General features: G+C 44.9%; 2 protein-coding genes across 2 annotated transcripts; one reads left to right on the top strand and one right to left on the bottom strand.

Annotated features, from left to right (window-relative positions):
• Positions 1-4,934: 4,934 nt before the first annotated feature.
• LOC120650324 (protein DETOXIFICATION 33-like) lies at positions 4,935-9,873 on the top strand. The gene is made up of 7 exons (XM_039927401.1): positions 4,935-5,345; positions 7,806-8,347; positions 8,465-8,551; positions 8,642-8,698; positions 8,815-9,172; positions 9,279-9,365; positions 9,462-9,873. The coding sequence occupies exons 1-7, from the start codon at positions 5,139-5,141 to the stop codon at positions 9,615-9,617; spliced, it is 1,494 nt and encodes a 497-aa protein (XP_039783335.1). The 5' UTR covers positions 4,935-5,138; the 3' UTR covers positions 9,618-9,873.
• Positions 9,874-14,669: 4,796 nt separating this feature from the next.
• Positions 14,670-18,210, bottom strand: LOC120647746. Its single transcript, XM_039924599.1, has 4 exons — positions 16,744-18,210; positions 16,158-16,254; positions 14,854-15,116; positions 14,670-14,747 (listed from the first exon to the last, which is right to left on the bottom strand). The coding sequence occupies exons 1-4, from the start codon at positions 18,208-18,210 to the stop codon at positions 14,670-14,672; spliced, it is 1,905 nt and encodes a 634-aa protein (XP_039780533.1).
• Between the last annotated feature and the right edge of the window lie 4,219 nt (positions 18,211-22,429).

The following is a 22,429-nucleotide window of genomic DNA, read 5'->3' on the forward strand; positions in this document are numbered from 1 at the left end:
CTCTCGATTCAGGGTGCTCTGGTGCTTGATAGGTTTTTTTGGTGAGTTTTGCAAGAAAGGCTGGGTTGCGAATCTGATTTTGGGAAAAGGCCGGTGATTTCACCTCATCTCTTTCCTTTTCTTTTGATTTGATGCCAAGCTGATTAGTTTAAGTTGTAATGCTTGTTTGTTTCTAAGCATGACTCAATCTTCACTGACCATATGCAGTGATGATTATTCTAACTTTTTCACTCTAACTGATGATTATTCTAATTGATGATGAAGATGTTGTGAGGTACTGGGCGCCGATTATTCTAACTTTTTCACTCATGATCAAATGATGATAATATTTTTTTTGAGACCCTTAAGACCTGTTATTTCTCTTGTTATGTTAACAAGTCATGGTGGATATGCTCTGATAATCAAATATCTTGTGAGGTACTAGGCATGGTCCTTTTTTCTCTTTACTGGACTTCCTACCATGCCGTGATGCTCCAAGTTTACGAAGGTGGCTTTTCTCTTTACTGGTAACCCCCATGGTTGTTTTGAAGGTGGCTTTTGCTGCCATTGCAGCTAATCTGTTCTTTAATTTGATTGCTTCAAACTTTTTGTTTGTACTCTTTTGAGCTCTTAGATACTAAATATTGATTCGAACCGGGGACGCGCGGTCGCGGAACACAGGAATCGAATGCGGGCAGGCTTCAACGCACCCAGGGATGATCCTTAAAACACAGATCGTTGGATGGCATTGAAGCCTTCCAGGCTGAGATCTGGACCATCGATTTTCATATAGGCAGTTTTCTGGGGACGATTTTGTGGGTACACAAGGACGCAGCTCCTCAGTGGGGGCAGATTTCCTGGGTGGCCTTAGCAAAAGAAACTTCGTGCTAAATTATTTTCCTTTTCTTACACCTGCCTAACTTCATGCAATTACCTTCTACCTTGCTGCAATATCAGTGCTTCCCCAGCATGAAAATACTTTCAGTTACCTTCTTTTATCTCAAAATTTCTCACAATTATTTTTTGAGTTATGTTTAGGTCCTGTACTCTAGTTGGACCTGGGTGAGTTTGGACTCTGAAGGCATTGTGCTTTTGGCAATTACCAGGAACCTTTGGGCCATTAGAACTATTATGTCTGTGCTGTGTTGGTCCATTCTGGTAGTTCTATGCATTCCTTTGTTTGTTCAATTTTCTTTCCCACTTGTGTCTATTTATCTTCCGTTTGTACTGTTCTTCAGTAGCAGTGATGATCGAATGCACCATAGATCTATTGCTTTTTAGAATCCCTGAATTGTTGTTACCTTTAGTGTTTTGCTCAATTTGCTGCAAAACTAGGATGGCTTGTACCATTACAAGTAACCAGTTTTGCAACTAATTGTTGTCATTTTTGCTGCTTCGGCGGCGGCGAAGCCGATGGTTCTGTAGCAGTAGTACATATTGGAATGAATGATCCTACTTAAAAAGTTCATTTCAGAGAGAGAGAGAGAGAGATTACATGGTTCTTTCACCAAGTATTGTGTTGATATTGGGGGCAGATCTGAGCCATTTGAATGACCTTACTATTTCTGCTTTATCATTGTTTCGTACTTAAATACTCTTTTGCTCTCTATCTACTTATCCCTTAATGCTTATCCAGTATTCTTCTATGCGTGCTTTCAAATTGACTAAGATGTCAACTTGTCATCTGTCTTTGATGCATCCATATGTGGGTACATTCTTTGTTCTGTTGGATGAATTGCCTGTCCATGTACATTCTAGGAATCAAAGATTGATTACTATCATTATTTATATACCTGTTGGATGGTGACATTTTTCTAGCTAACTCCCACAAGCAAAACATGATGCCCGCATTGCTATGGACCTGGTTAGCGTTCTCTTACACTACTGAACTTATATGCAGTACTTCATGATTTGATTTGCTCGCAGCAGTAACAAAATTAACTTCCACAGTCTACCAGTAACACCTCAACAGGCTTGCTGCTGCCTTGGTGAGCTCTTCCCTTTTCCTTCCTTTTGGTATATATATGTCCATGCCTATAGTTTGTTCATGTATACATGGAAATGATGTTTTTTCTACTATACATGCCTATGAAATTTTCCTAATCTTTACATGTGGCGATTACATTGTTATTTCTTTTGTTTCTACATATTTCAATCCTAAATCTTATTTTTGTGGTCTAAACTTTAAATTGTAGTGATAAGTACCTCATTCAAATCTGATTGGAGTCTAACCATGACATTTCCTTACATTGCTGCATTGAATTTTCATTTGGAGTACAGTAAAAACTAGATATGCCCGAGGAGTGCATTATAATAATTGAAATGGAAAGACACTGAAAGAAACTAGATATGCCCGAGGAGTGCTTTGGTAATCACTGAATCGCCATTTATTTGGTGCTCTATTGCAGGGATTTTGGGTGCTGGGTTCCTTATTTGCCATACTCATTTGGCCTCAAGCGATTCATTTTTCCTCACTGTAAGTCTATTCAAAATTTGCTTGCTAAGTTAGATTGCTTGCTTGCTTTATGCCCAATCCAAAATTTTCTTTGCTCATGTATGTATAATATTTGAAGTAACCGGTACTGTGTTTCAACTGAATTCCAATATATAATGACATTTTATTCCAAGCAAATGAATTTTTTTATGCATTTGTTCCCCTCTGAAGGTCTCTCCTCTCATTCATCCCCTACATGCAGCAATGCAAGGATAGATGAGAGCTCATGAAATTCAGAGGCATTTTGAAACCATCATTATATGGGTATTTATGGTTCAGAGATTTGGGTTGAATGTCTATATAATGGAGACAAAATGGAATTTGACCAGTTTAAGTTTTGTTCCCTCAAGTCAAATAAAATCAGCATTGATTACTACTTTTTATTGAAATGGAATTTCAAGGAGACTGAAGATGATGTGAGTTGCCCAATCTATTTTCTTGAGGCTTGGACTATTGGAATTTCTGGAGTATAAGATCTTTTAAGAGCCTATTTACAAAGACTTTTGATATATTTTTTGTTTTCAATACTATTTTGTTTGGCTAGGTTCTGAATATTTCAAGGAATAAGACTATCTGAAACTTGGTCATATGCCTGGTTATATATTTTGCTCTTTTCTTTAATTGCGATTTAATGATACAATAGCCATAGCAGCCAAGAGATAGCTTTCTTTTGGCCTTTTATTTAAAGTTTCTAGAGCTAGCAATTCTTTTGAAAATTGGAAGCCCAAATGATTGCGGTTTTCGGGAGTGTTTAGGTGAGTTTATATTTAGAAAGCTTTAGGAAGGAGAGGATATATGATGGAGTCTGACAGATTGTCCATAAGAAAAACACCATGGAAGACCACATAAGGTTTGATTTCAGTTTTCTAAAGATCAGAAATGCTATTTATTTCTCTTTAGTTTGTTACACCGAGAAAAACTGAGATACTGAAATGACTAGCTCCATTTTGGGACTTCTTTGGTCAGTCTCCGGGGAAAAAAAGTTGAGCCAGCTCGTCAAATTGCATATCAAGATGTATGGATGTTGTACTGTATATTTGTTTTGTGCATTTAAGAATACATCAGCATCCAGCATAAAGTGATTTCTAAAATGCATCCCTGAAAGCACCAGCTCATGTATGTTCAGTCAAGTCCTGTTTTCCAGGAGATGGGTGTTGCAGACGGAACAACTGCGCCATCACCTGTAGCATCAGTGCCTTCCGGTGAGGCTAGCAAGAAAGAAAATGTTATAACTAAATCAGTGGAGAAGGTCAAGGAGACTACAACAGTATGGTCATATAAACTTAAGATCCCATTGCAAGTATGAAACACATGTAGTGTATACCATCAGAAACATTTGGGCCATGGTTCGAATTTTGAATAGTTTCAACATGTTCACTGTATTATTAATATTTTCACAACTTACATTGCAGTTTTGTTTGTCATATTGCTTTCAACTGTAACAATGCTAATATTTCTGCCAGTCGTGGAGTCGTGGGTGGTGACGGTTGGATATTTGCAACCCATGTTTTTTTTGTAATCTGCAATTTATCCGTGGCGTTAGCACGGGTATCTTACTAGTAAAGTTAAGAAGCCCGACTGCAGAGGATCTGGTTTTTTTAGTGCCTCTCATATGGGTACAACTGTAGTATCTGCTCATACATACGCACACTCACTCCACACACACGCCATACACACACCACTCATGTAAAAAAGACCTACAACTACACACAGACTTAAACTGCGTCCTTCTTGAGATCACCAGAATCCACCGACTCCGTAGACAACGAGCGCGTCGTAATTCCTTTGTGGTTCCACGCGTGGGAGACATGTGCTTGGAATAGAGAGTAACTATTCATATGAACAGTACCCCCGTGAGACACCCAAGTCCGATCCAGGGATCGAACTCGGATGGGTAGCGCTCCCACCTGAGCGAGCTACCAACCGGGCTTGTGCCCGTTCTCGCAGAGGATCTGGTTCTGTTCTCCAGACAGCATTTTTTTTTATTCAGTTCTCCAGTCTCCACACAGCATTATATTAACGACTGTCTATCACTGATAATTCTTCCTCGCCATCTTAATTATCACATATCATCTCACTAGTTAATGCTAACCACACTTTTTTTACCAGAAAAAATACTGATACTCGTATTATACTACTACAAAATACTATATATATGAAGCTTAAGTAGGGAGGTGGAATCATCTCGGTCTGCAAGAGGTATATTTTTGAAATAAAGATAAGAAAACATTACGTGAAACTCGATCTTATATTGATGCATGGTTGAAGTTAAACTCGACATACTACTATTTTGAAGCGGGGTACTAATAATTACATACACACACAAAAAAAAAGTTTAAAAAGGAAACTCGTACTTGTACAAAACTAGCTCAGTACGTTGTGGTCGTACACGTACGCCTACCAACCCTTGCCCTCCCAAGCAGCATTTATAGCCGGTGCCCCGGGCTTTACTCAACACACTCGTCACACCGGAGTATAGCTAGACTTCCAGAGAGAGAACGAAGCCTATATATAACGCCCAATCCTGTCATCAGCTGCTGCCTGAAGAGCTCCCCGCTCCTCCGAGTCCCTCTCCTTCCTCCCGCTCCGCGATATAGAGCGAGCGAGCGAGCTTCCGCCGGCCGGCCGGCACGCCGCCGCACCACCATACCGCAGCAGCAATATAATGGGGATGGGGAAGGCGGTGCTGAGCAAGAGCTGGCAGGAGTCGAAGCTGCTGTGGCACATCGCGTTCCCGGCCATCCTGACGGCCGTCTTCCAGTTCTCCATCGGCTTCGTCACCGTGGGCTTCGTGGGGCACATCGGCTCCGTCGAGCTCGCCGCCGTCACCGTCGTCGAGAACGTCATCGAGGGCTTCGCCTACGGCGCCCTGGTACGGTAATCAATTGAATTGCCTGTCGTCGTCTATCCCGGCCCGGCCCCTTATTGTGCACGCCCCCGCTAGCTAGCTGGCCATCAGCTCTCGATCTCGGTCTCTGACACAATTAAGGATACTATACGCCCAGCTACCTGCTGCGCGCACCTGCTGATGCGTGCACACGCAGCTAGCAGCAGATGGTGCATAGCATAGTAATACACGCTGGCTCTGTTTTGTTTGGTTCTCCACGCACATACATACGCAGGCATGCTCCCTACTTTTGGAATTATCCAGGTTACTGCAGTCGTCTCATCTGCGTTCTTACTGCTGGCATGCTTCTTGCTTTTGGAATTATCCAGGTTAGTTAGTTGCTTTAATTTGTCCTATCGTAGACATCGAGCAGTAATTTTTCCTTTATTAGTACGTATACACACACACACACACTTCTATATATATGGTCCATTGAATTATTAAAGGAAAGATTATATATATATATAAGGTAAATTAAATAATATATAGACACACATACTAGTTATTGTGATATGATCCACCGCCGATCAATCATATCAGTGTTGGTGGGGTGCGATTGTTCCTGCTTGTCATGGAGGAGGCCGGAACAGGAGGACGAGCTTACCGGGGGAGGGAATATATGCGTGCGTCCACCTAAAGTTTCCGTGATGTGTGCAGCGGACGGAACGCCCAATGCAAGCAAACCCAACCACTACCGATGGAGGGCCTGCTGGCTAGCTCCACACTCTCCGGAAGTTGGTGGAACCAACACACACACACACACTCGATTAATTAGCACCCAAACCACGCATGTCTTTGTGCGGCAGGCAGCTAGCGCCGCGCTCAAAGTGTCCCCTTTCGTGCGCACGCACTACCACCAGTCACACGGATGCGTTGCGTTCTTGTTGCTTCTTGTGGCTCCGCCTCCGATCCTTTTCGCGTCTTTAATTAGGTCAAACTTGCGTGTACAAATTCGGGCGCCAAACAAGCTAAAGCTAGCTATGGCCAATGGATCGGAGTAGCTATATATCTACCTCCATCTGGCGTCTCATCTGGTGTGAGAGCTAGCTATATATATATAGCTATCATCAGCAAATTAAAGGCCAACAGATTCGTGCGTTTGTTTGACCACAAGCAAGGGCATCCATGGATGGCGACGGCGGCGACACGTAAACGCGCGCCATCGTCGTCCCCCGGCCCGGCGGTCGTTGTCGATGGGTAGGTGCCGGAGAAGAGAAAGCTAAGTGGCCTGCTTAATTAGATGATGGTGGATCCGATCGATGAGAACTAGATGCCAGGACTCCTCTATGCGCAGGCAGAGAGAGAGACGAGAGAGAGAAGAGGAGAGAGAGAGAAAGATAAGAAGCGAGAGAAAGAAGAGAGCGAGGAGAAAAGAAGAAGAGAAGAGAGAAAGAAGAAGAGAAAGAAATCAGAGAAAAAACTGATTAAATACAGAACCTGCTCTCTCTCTCTCTCTCTCTCTCTCTCTCTCTCTCTCTCTCTCTCTCTCTCTCTCTCTCTCTCTCTCTCCCTCTGCCGCCTATTCGTTCTTCCCAGCTACTGACAACAACAAACAATGCGGGGCTAGCACAGGGCGTTTCCTGTTTCTTTATTTGACTTTGTCCACACGTTAAATAATGAGAAATATTTGCCGTCCAATATCACAATTTGCCTAGGCATTCACGAATCGTTTATAGTATGAATGAGCAAACTGTATTACGGATGCGTTCTTTGCTCCCTCCTTTTTAATTTGAAGGAGTAAAAAATGTTCTTACTTTAGCTGTCTCGTGTCGTCTAGCAAGCTAGCCAGATGGTCTTCAAAAGAGATGTTTGCCTTTTTTCTCTCTCTCTCTTTGAGATACGATAAAGATTGCCTTTTTATTTCTTCTAGACGTCCACACATGGTACGTTATAATATGTAATGCTGTTGCGATAGCATTCGATTTCCATCAACCATGTACTTAGCAGATAGAAAAAAAAATACTAAAACTTCACTGATGATTTGGTTATTTTATTGAGGGGGAAATATAAATTCACAACTTGGTACTAGAGACTATATATATTACATAGATATATAACTTGCAATACAAAATTTCGTAACACTTGGCTTGCTTTTCTTCTTATTAAATGGCATAGCTAGCTTTGCTCCTGCTTTATTTTTTTAAAAAATGGATTAAAATTAGTGAGAGAAGGCAAATGGAAAAAATAATGAATTTAATGTTAGAAGATTACTGAAAATGAAACCAAAAATATTGTTGTGGTGATAATATCCTTTCAAAGTCCGGATGAGGTTTATCTTTTTTGAAGTGCATGACTTTAATTATCTTATATATGCCCCGTTAAGGTTTTTGTTTAATCGAACGGATTAGCAAAGCTTGAGTTTGAACTTTGCCGCGCCGGCGCGCGCGCACACACAAGCTAATAATTAACCAAGCAACGCTGCGTCGATGGATCCATGGCATGCAGCTCGGCATGGGCAGCGCGCTGGAGACGCTGTGCGGGCAGGCGGTGGGCGCCGGGCAGGTGGACATGCTGGGCGTCTACATCCAGCGCTCCTGGATCATCTGCGGCGCCACCGCGCTGGTCCTCACCCCGACGTACCTCTTCACGGGCCCCATCCTCCGCGCGCTCCGCCAGCCCGCCGACATCGCCGCCGTCGCCGGCACCTACTGCCGCTGGGTGCTCCCGCAGCTCTTCGCCTACGCCGCCAACTTCCCGCTCCAGAAGTTCTTCCAGTCGCAGAGCCGGGTGTGGGTCGTCACCTTCATCTCCGGCGCCGGGCTCGCCGTCCACGTCGCGCTCAACTACGTCTTCGTCAGGCGCCTGGGCCACGGCCTACTCGCCGCCGCCGTCGTCGGGAACGTCACCTGGTGGCTCATCATCGCCGCGCAGATGGGGTACCTCCTCTCCGGCTGCTTCCCGGAGGCGTGGCGGGGCTTCTCCATGCTCGCGTTCAAGAACCTCGCCGCCTTCGTCAAGCTGTCGCTCGCGTCCGCCGTCATGCTATGGTTGGTATTCTATTGGTTGGTACACCTGGTCGTCCCTTTTTTTTTATCTGTGATGTGTGTGGTTAATTATTACTGAAGCAGCAGTTCAGATAGATTAAACTCATATAATTAACCCAGCTTAGAGCTCTGGTACTACACTGCGGTGCTCATCCTTGTGGGTTTCCTGAAGAACGCGCAGCTTCAGATTGACGTCATGTCCATTTGGTGAGCAACCCAGCAATTGTTCTGCAGATTCTATTCATTTACGATTTACAAGACAATTTCACCAACTTTAATTTGTTTGAAAATTTGCAGCATCAATTACCAGCTCTGGACCCTGATGGTTGCGCTGGGATTTAACGCAGCAGTCAGGTAAACAATAACTACCACAGGAGCTCGACTAGCTACTCGATCGAGCATCATTATTCAGCTCGGTCTCCGATTGATAGCTGACGCTCAATGCAAAGCTGCATGCTCTGTCGTCGCAGCGTGAGGGTGTCGAACGAGCTGGGCGCGAACCGGCCCAAGGCGGCCAGGTTCGCGGTGATCATGGCGGTGCTGACGTCGGGCTCCATCGGCGCCGTCTTCTTCGCCGTGTTCATGGCCTGGAGGACCGGGCTGCCGCGCTTCTTCAGCGAGGACGAAGACGTGCTGAGGGAGGCCGCCAGGCTGGGCTACCTCCTCGCCGGCTCCATCTTCCTCAACAGCATCCAGCCTGTGCTCTCGGGCGTGGCGATCGGGGCAGGGTGGCAGGCGCTCGTGGCGTTCGTCAACATCGGCAGCTACTACGTCGTCGGCATCCCGCTGGCCGCCCTCTTCGGGTTCAAGCTCAAGATGGATGCAATGGTGACTGTTCTGACTGAGTAAACAAAATTCAGTTTGATCAGAGTTAACATCTGGATATTCAGAAACTATATGTAGCAGTGCGTGAAATGTGCTTAAAAATGTGCAGGGGATTTGGGTGGGCATGACACTGGGCACTCTGCTCCAGACGGCCATACTCCTCTTCATTTCCTACAGAACCAAGTGGGATAAACAGGTGAAGTCCTAGTCTGACCAACTGTCTGTCAATTATATTAGTCAGAGTTAAAGAGATTATTATCTGAACAAATTGTCTGAACCGTGAATGCTGCAGGCAATGCGGGCCGAGGAGAGGGTAAGGGAGTGGGGAGGAAGGAGCGACGCCCTGCCGTCGGCGACGCAGGTTGCGCCGGCGATCGAAGACCCGGCCGGTCGGTTGTCAAATGGATTTGGAGACTTGCAGCTGCAACCGCAGCAAAGAACAGGGTAGATTTTTTAGGATTAATTTGTACAGAATGATTGAGTGGGGATTAATTTATAGTGCCAGAACTTAAGTTTCTTTTTCAATCTTGAACGATCAATGCCCATTTTTTGCCAGAAGATCATATGCTGTACTTATTAGGCTCATTTTCAGTTTTCAGGTATTTAGAAGAAGAAAAAAGCTCTGATTATAATTTTTCCATTTTCTTCTTGGGTCTGGAAATGCTAGCTTGCTGGAAATAAAGGAAAAGGTGTTGCACTATTCACTGCATTGAGTCATCACTTTTCTACTTTTTCTGTTTTTTTCATAATATAAGAAATTATACTCTGAAAGCAAAATGTAGTACTATGTTTCTGCATTAGCGAAATCACCATAGTATTTAGCCGTACTGGAGAAAAATCACCAATCCGTCCTGCTCATGTATTCACGTGTACATGGGGCATTTGCCTGTTTCTCGAAAGCCAGATGCACAACAATATTTTATTTCCGCTGTCTTAAGAAACCATGCTCCATGAGTAGATTCAACTGACATGTTTGGTTAAAATGGGTTTAATTTACTGGTTTTTTTGAACCTATAAACAGCGAGGGAGGCCCCGCTGTGTTTAATTTACTGTTGAACACCTAATTTTTTTCAGGGATGAATAAAGTTAAATTCAGTATTGCAATCCAGCTTGCAAAACAACTACCTAACCCGATCAATCAGCAGTACGTGTGGATTAAGTAATCAAAGACGTTTTCCACACTGGTTAACCTCGTCCATGAATTGCCCCTCTTGCCGATCCAAGAGGTCGTGTTCATCCTCCAGTCACATTTCCCTGTCAACAACGAAAAAATGAACTCATTTTTCTCGAGCAATCAAAGTCTAGCTACCTGCTCCGATTACTGGCGTCGCAATTAGTCCATCGATTCTTCACGTTTCTTTGGAAAAGGACATCTCTACTAGCTACCTCTTGGATATATTAATATGGTTTAGTTTTATAAGCTGCTACTTGAGGCAGAAATTAGCAGGATCATCTGCAAGGCACGTTGGGTATATTTTTTGTGCCCTTCCAAGTTCCAACTGCCCACGAACAGCTCCGTTTCACGCCAAACATACACCCAGATCTAGGTCAAACAATTATCTATTTTTCTTCCCGTAGACCATTACATCCACAGCGAACTGATAATAGATGGAGGCAACTTAATCTGGCTCAGTTTTAGGCCTTGTTCATCTGGCCCTCTTATTTAATTTTGTAGGACCGGAAAATGCGACCAGAGGGGGGGTGAATGGGAGCAACTCAAAATAATTTCGCACGGAAGCAAACAGATCAAACTCCCAAATTTCAAGAACTTTAGCAAATTAGATCCAAACGCGAGGAAACTCGAAACATAGGTTCACAAGATCACTAGAAATCTATTCTCAAAATATTATGCAAGGAAATTAAGTATAAAATGCGGATCAAGAAAACCTAGATTGAAACCGACGATAAACCTGACGAAGAACAAATAAGCACGATGCAATGAAACGAAGAACAATACTTAATGATAAAGTATTAAACCAAGTACTTGTTCTTACAAAATTGCATCTAGCCTCCGCCCGATCGTCCTCCCTCTCTTGATTAGAGAGATCAACAAAAATCCCTCACTAGGAATTAAACCCTAGGCTAGACTGGAGAGAGGAGTGCACGCAAGAAGAGCTTCAGGGAGGCGGCTACTGTAGTGCGGAACTGTTCACGGCGGCTACTGTAGCGCGGAACTGTTCACGGCGGCTACTGTAGCAAACGCCCAAAAACCCTAAAAACGCATACCCCTCAATCCTAGGTGCCACATATTTATAACCCATAGGGTGGCACTACCTAAATTACAAATTTGCCATTACGTAAATCAAATTAACGTAATCGGCGCGTATCACTCAATATCATCCTCCACGGCAAACAATCTCGATGTCCGCGATCCTTCCATCTAGCACCATGGCGTCCCGTGATCTCGCCGCACGACGATCCGGAATCTTCTCGCGATCGACAATTGTCCCCGTCTTCAGCCACGTCCGCCGCAACGAACGTCCGGGATCTTGGTTTTGTGGCTTAACCAAGAAACCGTCCACCAACGTTCTCTCGCTGTGTCGTCAGGTACAGTAGACATACACCGCACGATCTCAAATCCCTCGAACGCAAGTCTTGATCCACCCTTCACCGCTCTCAGTCCATCGGCGTGGCATCATATCTTCATTCTTCACACGTCGCCGCATGTTCAGTCTCCACCTATCACCTGCATCGACACCAACCAAGAGAAACGTCACACGCACACTGTGTTGTTCAATCACTCATCACAAGGTCCTAGCCCCACGGGCATCTCAATCTCCCCCTTGATGAGTGCATTGACAACACCACACCACACAAATTTATTCAAACAAAAATAGAGTAAAAGAAGAAAGAAAAGAAAACAATCTAACAAACTTGATCCCCAAAGACATGGGCTAGCAACAAAAGCTAGGCTCGACACAATCAAGACAAATACAAGAGTAACTGAAAAGCTCCAAAGCTGACAAACTCCCCCTGTCAAAATGCTCAAACTCAACCTCCCCCTGAGACTCAGCAATGAATTTGTGTCACTCATTCTCCCCCTTGTTGACAAAGCACTCCATCAAGTAAAAGATACATGAGGGGACGGCACAGATAGAAGCTTCAGAGACATATATCAAATACTTATACCAGCGAACCAGCAAAACCAGCTGTTCAGAAAAGCAGCAACACAATGCAATGACCATAGAAATTTAAATTAGAACCTTTTGAAAACCAATTAGTCAGACCATGCAAACAAATTCAAAGCCAGTATCAAGCTGAAGACAAGACATATAGCAAGCTCACACGACGGGTAACAAAGCTTCCAATCAAAGTTCACTGCAAATGCTTGAATCAGGTCTATGCCATGAAAGACAAACCCGTGGCACACACAACACCTGCGACTGGGGCAAGCTGTGAGTAACCAACTTAGGCTGCCATGCCTAAAGCACAAGTCTGTATATACAAACCCAAATCTCAGCATCATATATATTGTTCCCAATGTTATATGCTGAATACTGAACCCATTTTTCTTTTGTTGTCCCTGCTGATCTGGGATCTTTTGACAGCCCCTGGACTATAGAGTGCCCGGTTCATGTGTGTCTTTGCGACACAAAGAACATTTGTTCTTTCATAGGCCCAAAAGAAGCTACATTCACAGTGACGAACCGGTCTTTGACCCATTGAAAGGAGCCAAAACCGAACCGTGAGCAAGATATATGTCGAGTATTCAACCAGATACTAGAACAAGAACATGTAAACAAGCCTGATAAAATCATGAAGTATCTGTGTGCTGTTTTCAAAACAAAATATGGTCACCCAAAGCATCACAACCTCTCCAAAGGCATTTATCACAAATTCGCTGAAACAAGTATAAGGCATATGTAACCGAAGCGACAAAAACATTAATACTAGAAAGGATAACACACACCAAACTCACCACGCAAACGTGCAAACGTGGCTTGATCGAGTGGTTTAGTTAAAATATCAGCCAACTGCTGACTAGTATCAACATGCTTAAGCTCAATATCACCCTTTTCAACATGATCTCTTAGAAAATGATAACGAACATCAATATGTTTCGTTTTAGAATGCAGCACAGGATTCTTAGCAACACTGATGGCACTGGTGCTATCACACAAGAGAGGAACATGAGAAAACGACAAACCAAAATCGCGAAGGGTTGCTATCATCCATAAAAGCTGAGAACAACAACTAGCAGCAGCAACATACTCGGCCTCTGTAGTAGATTGAGCAATATTGGATTGTTTTCTAGAGGACCAAGAAACAAGAGAAGAACCCAAAAACTGGCAAGTACCTGATGTAGATTTTCTATCCAAACGACACCCAGCAAAATCAGCATCCGAATAACCACACAAACTGAGCGTCGAAGAAGCAGAGTACCAAAGGCCAAATTCAGGAGTGAAACGAAGGTACCTCATTATGCGCTTCACCGCCTGACGGTGAGAGGTCCTGGGAGATGCCTGAAAACGAGCGCACAGACACACAGCAAAGTGTATATCCGGTCTCGTCGCAGTCAAGTACAAAAGTGACCCAATCATGCTTCTATATTCCTTCTGATCCACGGATTCTCCATCTTCATCAGCATCCAAAGCTGCGCTAGTCGGAATGGGCGTTGAAATTGGCTTAGCATCAGCCATGTCGAACTTCTTCAGGACATCCATTGTATATTTTCCCTGATGCACAAATGTCCCTTCCTGTGTTTGTTTAATTTGCAATCCTAGGAAAAAGGTCAACTCACCCATCATAGACATCTCAAACTCCTTACTCATCGATTCTGCAAACTTTGCAACAAGAAAATGAGACGAACCACCAAAAATGATATCATCCACGTATATCTGAACTATTAGAGAATCATTGCCTTGTCTGAGGAGAAATAAAGTTTTATCAACAGAACCCATTTTGAACCCATTTTCAAGTAGAAAAGTTTTCAGTCTAGCATACCAAGCACGAGGTGCTTGCTTCAACCCATATAAAGCCTTTTGTAACTTGAAAACATGATTAGGAAATTTAGGATGTTCAAAACCAGGGGGTTGTTTAACATAAACTTCCTCTTCTATATACCCATTCAAAAAGGCACTCTTCACGTCCATTTGATAAAGCTTAAAACCACGTGAGGCAGCAAAAGCAAGCAAAATGCGAATAGCTTCTAAACGAGCAACAGGAGCAAAAGTTTCACCATAATCAATACCCTCCTTTTGACAGAAACCCTGAGCCACCAATCTGGCTTTGTTTCTGACAACAAGACCATCTTCCCCTTGTTTGTTCTTAAAAACCCATTTAGTACCAATTGGTTTGCAAGAAAAAGGTGGATCAACCAAAACCCAAACCTGATTTCGTTCAAAATTTTCTAACTCCTCATGCATGGCATTGACCCAATTAGAATCAGACAGCGCATGTCCAACATCACGGGGTTCAAAAGAGGCAACAAATGCAGAATGCGCAAGGACACATTGATTTCTAGATCTATACCTTGTCGTGCGCTCATTCAAGTTACCTATCATTTGTTGAGGTGGATGGCGACGCTGAATATGTCGAGGTGCTGTTCTAACAGAAGTTGCCTCCCCCTCAATTGTAGCTGGTTCATGATCAACAATAGGTATAGCTGCAGGATCTGCTGTGGATGTGAAAAGCTCTGAAGGCCCATCGTCTATCGTGCTGCTAGGCGTCTGAATGGGAGTTGCCTCGAGCACAGCTGGATCCTCTGTTGCATCATCATCATCGTCAAGTCCATCAACCTCATCTTCAAAAATGTTTTGTCCAATCTCATCATCACCTGCACACTCAAAAGCAGAAGAGAAACAAGGCATCGTCTCGTCGAAGGTGACCTCACATGTCTCCTCGATGCGATTAGTATCAAGATTAAGAACCCGGTAAGCTCGCCCTTGCAAAGCATACCCCAAGAACAACCCATCAGAAGAACGTGATTCAAATTTGTCCAAATTTCCTTTTTTCAGAATAAAGCATTTACAACCAAATACGCAAAAATGAGAAACTTTTGGACAACGACCATATCTCAACTCATAAGATGTTTTCCCCAGAAAAGCTCTCAGAAAAATACGATTAGCAACATAGCAAGCGGTATTGATCGCCTCAGCCCAAAAACGTCTAGGGGTTTTATGTTCATCAAGCATTGTCCTAGCCATCTCAACAAGCGTTCGATTTTTCCTTTCAACAACACCATTCTGAGGGGGGACATACGGTGAGGAAAACTGATGATCAAGACCCTGTTCTGAACAAAAAGATTTCATTCGAGCATTCTTGAATTCTGTGCCATTATCACTGCGAATTGCTCTAACGACATTATTGGATAACTCATTTTTCAGCTTTAGAACAAGATCATGAATAAATTGAAAAGCCTCATCCTTGGATTCCAAAAAGAACACCCATGAATAACGAGAAAAATCATCCACAATGACGAGCACATACCACTTCCCACCAGCAGAACGAACACGGGCTGGACCTACAGTGTCCATATGTAACAACTCACCCGGTCGTTCTGTCATCACCTGAGTCACAGGTGCATGAGAAGCCGCAATCATTTTGCCATGTTTGCAAGGAGCACAAACCAAATCTTTCTCAAACTTGAGTTTCGGTAAACCATCTATCAAACCCATCGAACTCAAACGGCATAGTAAATCAAAGCTCAAGTGACCCAAACGACGATGCCACTTCCAAATGGGGAGAGAACCATGAGCAACCAAACAACGAGCTTGTCCAAAAGATTTAGAGAAATCAACCATGAAAATTCGTCCAAAGGGGGAGATTTGACAAACAAGGTTACCGATAGAATCTAGAACTCGCGAATTGCCTTTCTTAAAACGCACTTCAAAACCATCATCAAGAAGTTGTGAGACAGAAAGCAAGTTATAATGTAAGTTCCGTACCTTCGCGACGTCCTTTAGCATGAATTTATTGGTTACCTTGATACAGCCATGTGCCATCACTTTTCCTTTACTATTGTCCCCGAATGTAATGTATTCTTTACCGCTCGCGGGGGTGAGGCTGGAGAACCATCTATCATCTCCGGTCATGTGACGCGAACAACCAGAGTCCATTATCCATATGTTCTCCTCGCCTCCATCCTGCAATCAATAGCGAACACGAGAGTGAGCTAATGACTCAACACTGGGGTTAGGATAATGCAATGAAAACCAGTGCTGGGCCATTTGCTCAAAAGAAGCATTAGCAAAATCAAATCTCTCGAAAGAACGACGATGCCCACGAGGGGGAAAACGTGGCATGTCATTCCTATATGACGCAGGGGCACTATTACGTGAGCGAAAACCAGAAAAGCGAACAACTGGCGCTCGTCTAGAGTCACTACGATCATAGGCACCATGTGCAGGGTACCGATCACGTCGTTCAGCACGCTTCCTACGGAAGCAAAATTCCGCCAAATGACCATCACGATCACAAAAATCGCAATGGTAAATATTTTGAGTAGGAGCAACGACAACCTTAGCCTTAGAAGTGGAACCAGAAAAATCAGGCTTAAGGTTATCCAAATGTTCACAAGTTGGTGGCCATGTGTTATTCAGGCTTTTGAAGTGTTTGGGTTTAACCCTCCAAACCTGCTTTTTAGGAACAGACTTGGGAGGTTCTACCACAAAACCTTCAGATGAGACCGGTGGACTCTTCTCACTGGGAGTAGGCCCATTGTTCTCACCATATGCATTCTTTTTACCAAAAGTACGCTTCAAATCATAACCAACACCAAAATGTTCACCCCTTTTAATTTGTGCAATAGTCATACCAATCTGGGGCTCACGCACAGAACACCAACCAAGGATTGTTCTCAAATGAGTGTTTTCTTCTTCTAAAGCAGCATTGTCCTTCTTTAAGATGGAAATTTCAGCAACAAAAGTAGGACAAGTCAAACACTCAGGTAAAATAGGACAAGTGTGTTTCTCCAACTGAACAATATGGCATTTAGCAACATTCAACTCAGTTTGCAAAATTGGACAAGTAGCACAAGCACCAAGTAAAACAGAACGAGAGCGAAGTTCTTCCAATTCAATCTTAGCACAATCAAATTTATCAACTAAAACAGCATGCTTAGATTGCAATTCAGAAATAGAAACCATATGAATAGAACATTCCTCACATTCTACAGCAGCAGGTGTAGCATCTTTTAGTGTTTTTAATTCAGCAGATATTCTATCATGATCAGCCTTAAGTCTTGCTAGAATTTTATTTTGTTTATCAACAAGTTTAGTCAACTCTTCAATTTCTTCTTCAGCAGAATTTTGTACCTCATTATCAGAAGAGTCGTTGCTGCAGTCATATGCATCACCCTCATTTAAAGCCATAGTGCACATGCCTCCCTTGATGTCAGCAAGAAAACAGAGTCCTCCATCATTGGTCTTTTTGGGCTTCTCATCTTCGGACTCTGAATCACTAGAGTTGTAGGAGGCATCTGAATCAAAGCTACCCAGCGAAGAAAAGAGAACATGTGCTGCCTTCTTGATTTGCTTGTCAGTAAACTTCTGTTGTCCCTTCTTTCTCCCACGCCTATCACTCTTGTTCTTCCTGTCCCTTGATTGTTCCTGGCGCCTGTAGCTGTTGCCATGCTCCGGTGCCTTCACCTTGCTTGGACAATCAGCAATGAAGTGTCCACGCTCACCACAGTTGAAGCATCCTTCTGAACGCCTTCTATTTCGCCTGTTTTCATATACCCGCTTGAACTTGTTGGTGAGCAAAACAAGCTGATCATCATCAAATACCTCCAACTCATCATCTGCAATATGACACAAGGAGGACAAAGCAAAACTAGGAGTAGATGAAAGATTAGCATTAGTGTTAGTACTCCCAGAAACCAAAGCCATTGGAATATTTGAAGAAGAACCAGCTGTGGGATTGTTAAGCTTTTTTCGAAATTGGATGTCGATCTCTTTGGATTTAAGCTTACTGAAAAGCTCATCAGTTGTAAGAGTCTCATAATTAGTAGACTCAACAATCGCTTCCACTTTTGTACCCCAAACATCCAAGTCGAGTGCATGCAACAATTTGAGAGCCCTTGCATGATCATCATACGGCATAACCGTTATGTTGGCTTTCATTTTGTTGACAAGACTCAAAAATCGAGCGAAAAGATTTTCGATAGACTCACCAGGCGATTGCATAAAATTATCATATTCGCGCCTGTAAGTTTCAAATAACCGGATCTTCACTGCGTTGGTGCCCTCATGAAAATTTTGTAGAGTAGACCAAATCTCATGAGCAACTTGTTTGTCAGAAACACGATCAAATTCAGATTTGCTCAAAGCAGCAAAGAGAAAATCTACAGCTTTGTTATTGTTTTCATATTTTGTAGCGTGAGCTGCATTTGAGGGATCAGCTGGAATCACATAAGTCGTATCAATTGTAATATTCCAAATCGCAATCCCTTTCCCCTTGAGAAAGGCACTCATGCGAGCCTTCCAGTACGGGTAATCGGTTCCATCAAAAGCAGGTGGATGTGAAGACGAAGTCATGATCGCCACAAGTGGATTTCACAACAGATTAGGTATGAGAAAACCTTAACCGGCTCTGATACCAATTGTAGGACCGGAAAATGCGACCAGAGGGGGGGTGAATGGGAGCAACTCAAAATAATTTCGCACGGAAGCAAACAGATCAAACTCCCAAATTTCAAGAACTTTAGCAAATTAGATCCAAACGCGAGGAAACTCGAAACATAGGTTCACAAGATCACTAGAAATCTATTCTCAAAATATTATGCAAGGAAATTAAGTATAAAATGCGGATCAAGAAAACCTAGATTGAAACCGACGATAAACCTGACGAAGAACAAATAAGCACGATGCAATGAAACGAAGAACAATACTTAATGATAAAGTATTAAACCAAGTACTTGTTCTTACAAAATTGCATCTAGCCTCCGCCCGATCGTCCTCCCTCTCTTGATTAGAGAGATCAACAAAAATCCCTCACTAGGAATTAAACCCTAGGCTAGACTGGAGAGAGGAGTGCACGCAAGAAGAGCTTCAGGGAGGCGGCTACTGTAGTGCGGAACTGTTCACGGCGGCTACTGTAGCGCGGAACTGTTCACGGCGGCTACTGTAGCAAACGCCCAAAAACCCTAAAAACGCATACCCCTCAATCCTAGGTGCCACATATTTATAACCCATAGGGTGGCACTACCTAAATTACAAATTTGCCATTACGTAAATCAAATTAACGTAATCGGCGCGTATCACTCAATATCATCCTCCACGGCAAACAATCTCGATGTCCGCGATCCTTCCATCTAGCACCATGGCGTCCCGTGATCTCGCCGCACGACGATCCGGAATCTTCTCGCGATCGACAATTGTCCCCGTCTTCAGCCACGTCCGCCGCAACGAACGTCCGGGATCTTGGTTTTGTGGCTTAACCAAGAAACCGTCCACCAACGTTCTCTCGCTGTGTCGTCAGGTACAGTAGACATACACCGCACGATCTCAAATCCCTCGAACGCAAGTCTTGATCCACCCTTCACCGCTCTCAGTCCATCGGCGTGGCATCATATCTTCATTCTTCACACGTCGCCGCATGTTCAGTCTCCACCTATCACCTGCATCGACACCAACCAAGAGAAACGTCACACGCACACTGTGTTGTTCAATCACTCATCACAAGGTCCTAGCCCCACGGGCATCTCAAATTTTCACACGGCCAAATCCCCACTGGTCCAGCTATTGACAGTCAATAATTGACTTTCGACGAGGCTTGAAATTATTTGATTGATTTTTTCCTCATCTTGTATGATATTGTGATCAAGTTATCAAGTGAGTCACATAGGTCAAATAGATGATGCTCCGGGTTCCTTGACCATGATCTGTCTAAAACAAACCCAACATGTTGTTTCTTTACTGGAATCTTTTGGGAGGAGGCTTTTCAACCAATAAATAAAATGCATGAGGTAAAATGCATATAGTTTGTATATTTCTTAAAAAAATAGAATGTCTGTTCGGCGAAATTCTTTTTTATACTTAATGATAAGTCAAATGGTATCTCTGGATATCTCCTGCAGCAACATATCATTTTCAGAAATAAAAAAAAAATTCTGGAGTCGCTTCGTTAGGTCTAAACCACACTGAACCTCACGAAAAAGAACTCTGAACCACACCAGAGCTAGATCTAAACTTTTACTACTACTTGCACTCGATAGATATCGGTTTCTAATGTAAGAGCAGTGTAGTCAACAATTATCTTATCTGGCAACTCGATCGCGTGCTACCAACTCATCAGTTCATGAGACTTGCAGTCTTTGAGGTGTCACCTACCCATAGACTGAGACAAATAATCCTAACATGAAGGCACTGATCTTTTATAGGGCTGGTAATTGCGTGAGCGTGAGAGCAACACTGCCACAATTCAAGGGTCACCGGAGCGATGGGCAAAGGCCACGGAGTGCTGGAACGCAGAGCGTGATGCGGCAACCTGTTTTGATTCTGTTTTCTTCTCCAGCTCAAGAGTTGCCTTTTGGAGTATCCATCAGGATCAGGGTTTACTACTTTACCGGTTGAAAAATAAAATTCGAAGGTCACCACTAAACACGAAACACTGTTTCCTAAGCCGGTAGGTTCCCATGTTTCAATGAGAGAGCATTTGGACGGCAAAGAAAAAAAAAGGCTTTGCCTGCAGTGAAGCTCTGCTAATCTGACTAGGCATGCTTGTGATGTGGTTCATATGCAGGTCGGTCCACAGTTTCGTTTATCTCACCTCTTTCCTTGCTTTTGTCAAAGCATTGTACCGTTCACTAATTATAAGAATTCAGCATAAAGAAGAGATGGGGCGGGTGTGACAAAAAAAAAGCCCCCGCGTCGTCCCCGCTCGGGCGACTCGGGCGGCGACCCAACACCGTGCCGCCCCCAACCCCGTCCTCTTCTCCCGTTCCCTCGCCGCCGCCGGAGGGGCAGCCGGAAGCCCGCGCGGGCCTCTAGGACGGCGACGGCGGGGCATCTCGCCCTGTTCCGGCCACGCGCAGCTATTCCGGGGCGGGGGAACTTGCGGGCTGGCCTTGGGGTACCCCGTCGGCCATGGTGATGGCGGCGGCTCCAGGTGACGGATCCGGTGACCTGGTGGCCGGATCCGGCATTCCCGTGGCCGGATCTACGCGGCGAGGCGGCGGCAGGCCGGAGGGGGTCCGAGGAGGTCGCGGGCACGAGGATGTGTCAGGGAACGGAGGCGAGGCAACGCTGGGGCAGCCCTGCGGCGCGCCTGCGCGAGGTGCTGGGCACGATGGCCATGGCGGTGTGGCCACGTGGGGGCTTGCCCCCTGCAGTTCATGCCGGGAGGCCGTGGAGGCGCCAGGAGAAGGGCCGATGATGTGGCGGCAGTTGCCTGGCGAGCAAGCCAGTGCGGGAGCTGTGCGCCACTGCTTCGGCTTCTTCGGCATCACTTCTTCGGTTTCTTCGGCTCGCGGTGAGCGCAACGGAGGTGGAGGGGTGCGGCATGGCGTGTGGAGGTGCGGTGGCGGCGCCATCCCGGCTGGGATGCCGTGGCTGTGGTCCGGGAGTGCCGAGCTGTGTACGTGCAGAGGGGGCTTGGGTGATCCAGGCATAAGCCCTCGCCGACATTCTTGCCGGTGGACACGACGGCAGCTTCCTAGGATGTCGTTTCCCTGCTGGGGGCGTCATGTTGGAGATACAACCCTGCTGCACAGGTTTCTCTGGGTGAAAACCCTGTCCAGTCCTTGGATGAGTGACGGCGGCGCATTTAGCGTCGTATCCTCCCTGGAGGCGTCGTCTCAAGAGAACCAACTCGGCTTTGGCTTTGCTGGTCCTTTGGTCATGGATGGCAACAGCCGGGGATGGCAAGTCCGCCGCGTGGCAAGCTTGATGGGTGTTGCCAAGCCCACGTGGAGACGTTCGTGGTTATGGTAGCGGCCGGAGGTTGTCATATTGTTGTCGGTTGTAGCTGCTTGCAGCGGACTGCGGCGGCTGACGTGGGACTGCGTCGGAGGACGGCGCTTGCGGCATCGATATCATGGGACGACTTGGCTTGCAGCGGACCGTGGCGGGTTGCTCAGCTTGGCTGGGCTATCCGGTGCGGTACATCGTCGAAAGATGGCGCAAGTGACTTCTTTGGTTTGCTCTCATGACAGCAGAGGTTTTGTGCGCGTGTGAAGCAAGGTGGTGAGGTCGACCTGTGGTGGCGGCTCGGCTAAGTTGGGGATCTAGGGAAGCGGTGCAACTTTGCTCTTCACCCTGACGGCGACTTTGGAAACGGATCCGTGACAACGAGTATTGAGGCGGGTGTGGCGAGGCCCCC

This window comes from Panicum virgatum, chromosome 9K (assembly GCF_016808335.1).
Source record: "Panicum virgatum strain AP13 chromosome 9K, P.virgatum_v5, whole genome shotgun sequence".
NCBI lineage: Eukaryota > Viridiplantae > Streptophyta > Magnoliopsida > Poales > Poaceae > Panicum > Panicum virgatum.